The sequence below is a fragment of the Antrostomus carolinensis genome, unplaced genomic scaffold (genome assembly GCF_000700745.2).
Source record: "Antrostomus carolinensis isolate BGI_N321 unplaced genomic scaffold, ASM70074v2 scaffold20392, whole genome shotgun sequence".
Classification (NCBI taxonomy): Eukaryota; Metazoa; Chordata; class Aves; order Caprimulgiformes; family Caprimulgidae; genus Antrostomus; species Antrostomus carolinensis.
Window position 1 is genome coordinate 1 of NW_010301857.1, and position 8,241 is coordinate 8,241.

Consider the following 8,241-nt stretch of genomic DNA (forward strand, 5'->3'; position numbering starts at 1 on the left):
GACAGGGGCGGGGGGCGGAACAGGGGGCGGTTGGGCTGGGTCACCCCGGGACCCTCTCGCAGCCGCAGCAAGGCCTACGCGTTATTTAACAGTGGTTTTGAGAGTCGCTGTGCGTGTACCCGGTTGGTGCCGTTATTCTGTGGGGAATTTCAGCGCTTTAAGAAGCGTGTTTCGGTTTTTTCTTTTCTGGGTTCTGCCCGGTGACCAGAGGAAAAGATTGTTATTGTCAGACCTACCGGTGGAAGCCTGTATGGTACAGAAACGGGACCTCGGGAAGAGATGTGTGGGTGCCCCTGGAATATTTCCTTCTCGTCCGTGTGAAGCCTCCCGGGAGCAGTGAAGGGCGAGGAGAAAACCCCATAACCCCAGGAGAGCGGAGCTGAGGAGCTGCGTTCTCCGCTTCCCACCTCATGGAGCTGCTGGAGCAGGGCCAGGTGGCAAGGGCTTCAAAAACACTTAAAGCCCTCAAGTGTTTTAGTCATCAGTGTGTGATGAAGCGTTGTGATATTTACTAAGAAAATACACACGTAAAGTGTCAGAAGTTGTACACTTCTCAAGATTTAAAAAGAACTGGAATATTTTTAAATATATTTTTAATGTATTTTTAAAGCAGAAGTTATACCTGCCCTGTAACACTGTTGCTGCAAACAAGTTTCAAGCACATACACACATTTAACCTTCTGTATGTATTTTTAAGGTGTTATTTTAGGAAGGAGCACATTTTCAGAAGTCATGCTGATGACGGCAATATGAAAAATAGTATTTAAGAATTTTTTTTTACCAAGCATAGATGGTGTGCTTTGCATCAGCGCCCATAAATTTTCTAATGGACGGTTAGTTACTGACTTGTCAAGTCTATTTAAAAAAGAATTATCAATTTACAGGAATTATAAACCTCTGTCTAGAACAAATGCGTAATGAATCTTAAATTTCTTCCAGACAGTCAGGGGTTTTCCCTTTGTAATCTTTAGACATCTTTTTCTTATAGTTAAACATTGCAAAAGCTAGGTGTGATTTCGTCTTGCCTGAAAGGGAGGAGCAGTCATAAGCTAGCGGTTGGAGAGGAATTTTTCTGGAGAAGTGGCTTGATTCATAAGAGAAATGAGAATTGTTATGATAATGGGATTTCCCAAGATTATGAAATGCTTGGGGGTAAAGAGAAGATCAGAAGGGGAAATACATTTACATGTGACCACAGATCAAGATATCAAGGCTTGCATAAGAATTTGATCTTAATCTTGAAAAACATGCTGTAATGTTTCCAGCTGTTATTTTATCAGAAACTTTTGTGGGTAAACTGACCTGTAAAAGTGCCATTCTATTACCTGTAAATCATAGTAATCATGGACTGTCATAAAATGAAGTTTCTATGTATTTTTTTCAACTTGAATACTTGGCTGATCTGGAGGTTTTTTTAATAGTTGTCAGGCTGTGGTATTTCCCCAAAGCGTCAGGGTTTGTTCAGGAGGTACAACTCCAACGGACCTGAGCACTGTGGGATGCACTGTGGGACACACTGTGAGCGCTGAAGAGGCGGTGCCGGCATCCTCTGCTGTTTTGCATAAGGTGCTTTCAGAGCAGGTAACTCTGAATGTCAGTTGGCAAAGCGGGATGGGCTGTGCCTGAACTTTGAGGGTCTCACATCTGTTTGTGACAGTGTATCTGAAACTCTGAGTCACCTCGAAGGATTTACCTGACAGCGGGATGTCAGTAGAAACTACAGTGTAAACAGTAACAGTAGTTAAGATTTATGAATTTCTAAGTGGCATAAGTGCCACTGTTGGTGAACAAGGTCTCCTTGTCATACGACAGAGAGGTGAGTCCCACAGGTGCTAGATCAACATCCTGATTAATATCACAGAACTTTCTGGGCATTGATTTAGTAAAGGAGTCCTTTCCTTAGACTGAATGCAGAGGGCTTTAAAACTGTCCTGGTTTTGCTAGGATAGAGTTAATTTTCTTTTTAGTAATCCGAATAGCTGTATTTTAGTTTCAGTGTTTCAGTTCAGACTTGTTATGAGAAGAACATTGATAAAGTACTGATGTTATTAGTTGCTGCTGGAGCTCAAGGCCACCGTGTTTGGCTGGTTCACAGCTGCATTAGGACTGGGTGGGAGAAGCGCAGTGAACAGCAAAACCCAGACCTGACATCTGGATGTGCCAATGAAATATTCCAGATCATATTGCATCATGTCAGTATATTAACCAGGGCTGACCGGAAATTGGGGGCATTCTCTCGGGGATCACTTAGGCTCACTCTTCCGGGGTTTCGGTTCGGGACCGTCTCGGCTCTGGGATCGCTGGCTGGCACAGGCTGGGAATTGGTCAGTGGGCGGTGAGCAACTGCACTGTGTATCACTCATTTGGGTATTCTGTTATCACTGTTGTTATCATTATCATTTTATTTTAATTAATAAATAGTTTTTATCCCAACCTGTGCGTTTCCTTGCCCTTCTTTCCAATTTTCTCCCCTACTCCCTGGGCAAGGGGAGGGAGAGTGATAGAGCAGGCTGTATTTGGCTGCAAGCTGCAAGCAAAAAGGGTGAATCCACCCAAACCACCACAAAAACTCTTTCATGGGTTGTTATATCGACATGGTAACACAGTACTTTAGTTACATATGAGCTAGGCTTACTGGTTTTCAGTTCAAGATGGAACTTGAAATTTCCTTTCTTTTCTTCATTTATGTGTAAGAGAATAAGTGTATATTTATTCACAGCTAGTGACATTAGGTATATGTACAGCTACATATGTAAGATTTCTTGTAAGATCAGGTGATTGGATAAGCACCGCAGATATTTTACTGGGGCTGCTACCAGTTAGTTTTCAGTGGTGTTGAGCTCTCCATGCCTTAACTGGTGTTGTGTGACAGTGTACTGCACACTGAGTGCATGCTGAAGCTGCCTAACGTGGTTCCTTGGGTGCATGAAGTTTTTATTGTAACAATAATCTCTATTAAAAAGTGGAGAGGGGAAAGAGCCAAACTGACACTGTACCATTACTTGTTCCAAGTAATAAGTAATGTCAGTAGGGATATGCTTTTATAATAATGGTTAGACAAAGTGTTAAAGCTTTGAGATGAAGAGGGAATGCAAAGGAAAAACAAGAGCTGCCCTAGTGACAAATTTGAGAAATGGAAGCAAAAAAGTAATAAAAGGTCACTGGTTAAGCTGAGTTGATTTTCATATGAGTGGACATCCTGCATCTTCTTTTCCTTGTGGCTGCATTCAAAGGGGAAAAGACTCTGGAGAGATTTCCTAAAAAGTATCTGCTGCAGGAGCTTGTGTAGCACAGCTTTGTTGAGCGCCTCGGAATCAGAAAGCCAGCTGAAGAGACTGATCACTTAAAAGTAAATAACAAAACACACGAACACACACTCTTAACTGTTGTTGAATGGTAGACCTAAAGAGACCTAGATCTTATGTTTAGAAGCACTGTGAAGAATGTGCTATGCAAAAAAACATTTTTGGGATGTGTCTCTCATATTTGATTGGTATGGTTTGTTTTTCTTTCTCCTACAGTGGAAATAACTATGGGCCAGATACAGGCAAACTGAGCATCTGGATGTCTCACTTGAATAATGCAGAGTTTATCTGCCTCTTCGTGTCATCAGGTACTCCAAGAAACTGAAGTTTGTCCTTTTGTATTCACACAGTGAATTGGTTTGAAAATAAATGAGCTTCACAAAAATAAATGTTTCTTTATCTGTTTTATAGTTGGAGACATAGAGGAAATGAAGTGACGTATGCAAAATTCCCAGCGAGTCACCTTTGTACAAAGGGACTCTAAGCTCCATCTAAGCTCCATCTCTCTCATATATAAATGCTTTCACAGACCTCCTCTGGATTTAGATTGGAGAATGACTCCTTGGAAAAAGCCAGAAAATAATTTTGTGTAAATTTGTATCCATGGAGATACCATTCTTGGAATTATTTTCAAATTCTTACAGAAAAATCCTTCTGTCACCACAATGACTTTTTGTTCCAAGTTTCTTTTGCCCACTCAGTGCCTCTAATTGCAGTTGAGCGACATGCTTAAAAAAATACCCGTGGTGAATCTCTGATGTGATGTTCCTCTAGTTACTCTGCTTCCTAAATTCCACACATATAACAGAGTTGCCAGTAATATATAGCATCAGTTGCTTACGTGTAAATCTGCTGATAGCCAAAGAGAGAAGGAAATAGATTAAAAACCAGTGCCAACCCTTAAAGACCAGAAACCACCCTACCTACTGAAGTCATTCAATAGGAGGAGTCAGGAATTGCAGAAGCTTGAATACAGCTTTGCTTTCTGCTTCCTACTCTACATGTCACTTACTTCTTTAGTGGCATTCAGTTCGAAGCCTAGCATACTGTAAGGAAAGACTAGATTTGCCACTTGTCTGTGGATATTACGTGTTGCTTTGCTCCATTTCCACATGCTGAAATTGTGTTTCTTCATCTGTTTGATATGCTGGGTGAAATCAGGTAAGAACCATTAGCTTATTCTTTTTGATGTAGTCTTTTGGCTTTGTTCAAGCATTAAAAATTAATATTCCTTCATTTAAATTGGCCAAAAGATTAAACCTTATGAATTATGCCTAATAGAGCAGGCATTTAGTAAAGAGAATTTGTTCACTTTGAAACTGAGACATAGGTTTTAATTTTAAAGTAAATAGAACAAAGCCTGATACTTTATCTCTGGCTGCACTTTGCACAGAGACGCACTCAGGTGTGTGTACTTTGTATGAAGTAAAGAGGTAATTGTGAAATAGTTTTAACATATTAACGTAAGTTTATTGCTTACTGCTGATTTGATAGGTTGACAAGTTTTCCAGTTATGTGCTATGCTTTAAATAGTAAAATTTAGTTACAAAAAAGTCAGCGTGCACTGAAGATTTTACCCTTTTCAACCCCAGAAGATACTTACAAAGCTTACAGATGTATACAGGAAAGTTAAAAGGCTATATTAACTGAGTTAAACTGCATATGTAACTGCCCAACACCTCTCTGTATGTTCTGACTGTACAGAAAAGTGTATGTGAGTTCTCCCACAAGCGCGTACAAAGGGCAGCTGGGTATTCCTTCCAGTAAGCAACCAAAAATAAATTTGAAAAAATTAACTCACTCAACAATTCAAAATATTAAAACTGTAAATCTATTTATAGTACTTATCTAATTCCACAGTAAATAAATGATCTCTTTTTCTCTATTTATTTTTCAAAGACTAACTCTGTTGTCACTTTACATCCATAAATAAGCAAGTTGTTTCCCTTTGACATTTCCCAGCTACTAAATAGGTTTAATCAGTTACAATAATTTCCTTGTGACAGATTTCTCACTTCCATGGACCAGACTGTGCCTTTGGTTTATGTCCCTGTCATTCCATTGACTTTAGAAAAGTTAATTGCTATTTCTGCCAATCAAATGATAGGAAATCAAAGCATAAACTGATATGGAGGAACACTTCAGCATTTATAATATCTTAGCATGAATCTTTTCTATGTTAGAAACGTAGAAGTGAATTACAAGGATCAGTGATTAAACTTGGATTTAATAACAGTATTAGGCAAAAAATGTTTCATGTGGAAGTTTTGAATCTGAATAGAAAAAATGTAATCAAGTGACTGTTTATTGTCGTTTAGCTTTGTATATGACATTTGTGTAATAGAATTTCTATTCTAGTTTTATTATTGTATATCATTATATGAAAACTAGAGATGAAATGTGGCACGTTTTATTATCACCTCAGTGTCACGTCACATGTATGACATTTTACCAGGTTCTTGAATATTATTTTCCTTAAATTCAAGGCAACTGCAGATGAACAGTTCTTAATTTCAGAACTTCTTCTTGGATAAGTCTCAGCAGTGAAACTGAGTTGCCTCCCTGTATCACTAGTTAGTTAATAAACCTGTCCAGTAATCACAGTAAAAGTTATGTAAATTACTCAATTATGTCTAAATGAGGAGAACTGTGATATTTATTTTGAAATATAGGCAATTCTAGCTTTTCCCAGATGTAATAATTGTAGCTATTGTCATCTATGATAAGTTGATGAGAGACATGGAACTTTTGTCTGGTTGATTTGAGATAGGAAGTTTCAGGCCATTTCTAACACTCCGTAACTTCAGCCCTGCTCTGGTTTGCAAATATCCATTATTTTTTGTGATGTCCAGTCCAGAGGTGGCTGGTCTGGTCATTGTAGATTCTTTGTTTGGCCTAGAGGTGATTGATCTAGTTCCCTAAGTTAATTAATGTCTTTACAATGTCTTTGCTGCATATTAAGTGATGTAATTCACATTTTTTAACTTTGTTTATATCTGCACTGTAGTATCAAATGCATTTTTCAGATACCTTGTCACCCCCCAGCTCTTTGCAGCTTTATAAACTGGTGAGGGCTCTCTGCCTGTCTCAGATGTGGTGGATTCAGTTCCGCCAGCTAGCCATTTGCTGGGAAAAGGAGAAGAGCTAGAACTGCTTCTCCTGTAATTCAAAAATTCTGAGAAATTCAGGTTACTGCTTTTATTATTTTTTAAGGAACTGAGTAGGTGCTATTTCTCTTCCTAGTTTTGCTTTCCGGAAGTTGACTGATATTTGTTTTACAAAGTTGTTAATGACAGGAAAATAGAGAAAGGTGCCATCAAATATCAAACAAAAGCTTTGAATGAAGTAGCGTAGCCCACCAGAAGTCAAGACATTGGCCTAAATTTCTTTGGCCTTCCACCAGCTAACACCACAGCGAAGGTGAAGAGGCCGTACAGTAGAACTGTGACGGGCATCAGCATTTTGCCTAGAATCCTGAAGAGGCTTATCCACACAGTGTGACCTCAGTAGCCAAAGGACACTTTTTAAAGTGTTAACTTTTCACGTTGATAAGCACACAGGGGCAAAATTAAGTCTTTTTAGATGCTTTTGAAAATCTCCATCCTCTTCTTGATCCTGACTGATCTACAGTTTAACCTTGTATAACTGTCCAAATACAGAAATGTTAAATACTACAGGTTTTCTTGTGCCATTATGTACATTGACCTTACAGATTCTTATTTTTTCAAACTCAGAACAGAATCCTTTTTTTCTTCTTTCTTTGTTTCTTGGTAGTGGTGTCCTTATGCTGATCCAAAACTAAGGAATGGTTCTGGATCATCCCCGTACTGTCAGGCAACTGTTTCTTATTGCTAGATCAAACAATAAGGCCTAAGGATTGGCAACTTTGACACCCTGTCTGAAAGAGGAAGAAACAGCCACAACAGGCTTCCTGTTCATACAACACACACTATTCGGAAAAAAATTCTGAGAACCTACATTTGATGGTTACACAAAGGATATTGCCAACACCGACTACTAATTTGGATTTGTTATGGAGAAAATATATTGTTTGGGAACAATTAGAAAGGCTAATTTTATATTTGAAGGGTTCAGAGGAGCATAGTGGTATCTGCAGAGTCATTAGTTAAACTGTGGCTTCTTGTTCAGTGCACATTCTGGCACCTTGTTCCAAAAGGTCTGGAGTGAATAAAATGGAAGTTCTTCACTTTTACTGTAAAAATATGGAAAGAAAAGTGAAGAGGTGGTATTTCAGGTGGTCTAACTCATCAAATGACTGTCTAACATTTTCATCTTTTTCAGATGAGGAGAAAAAATGTCCTGAATTTACAGATCTTAATATAGGCAATGCTTTATCTGGAACAGAACTCCAAGTCCAATTACTGCTATACACACAGGAAAATCCGAATTGTTCTGAGAGACTCATTGAACATAATGTTACTGCATCTGAGTACCTTAATATCTCCAAGAAAATTGTCTTTGTTATTCATGGCTTCAGACCAACGGGATCTCCACCAGCCTGGCTAGGTGACATCAAGGAGCTTTTACTGTCTTCAGAGGATATTAATCTCATTATAGTTGATTGGAATCGTGGTGCGACAACTGTGAATTATATAACTGCTGTTGAAAACTGCAGAAAAGTTGCAGAAATACTGAAGAACTATGTTGACCAGATGCTGGTAAGGCAAAGAGTTATATCTGTGCTGAATAAGTTTAAATATCATAGTTTGGGTGGGAATGGATATTTAAAATATGTCTAAAGAGAAGCCCAGGGAACAGTATCAAATGACATTTCTTTACCAAAGTATCTGCTAACTTTGCATGCAGTTATTACTGCATATGTCTAACTTCACCTAGTTCTTATTTCCCTTTCACTGGAGTATGTCTACAGAGTGCATCTGATTTCTTTAGCCACCTAGAAGTTTTAGGTCTTCTG

General features: G+C 38.7%; 1 protein-coding gene across 1 annotated transcript in view; it reads left to right on the forward strand.

Moving 5' to 3' along the window:
- Positions 1-4,417: 4,417 nt before the first annotated feature.
- The window catches only part of LOC104521583 (lipase member H), an 18,053-nt gene continuing 14,229 nt past the window's right edge, over positions 4,418-8,241 (forward strand). Inside the window, exons 1-2 of the mRNA XM_010163629.1 lie at positions 4,418-4,466; positions 7,608-7,984. Of these exons, the coding sequence (XP_010161931.1) occupies positions 4,418-4,466; positions 7,608-7,984 (426 nt within the window). The remainder of the gene's footprint in view (positions 4,467-7,607; positions 7,985-8,241) is intronic.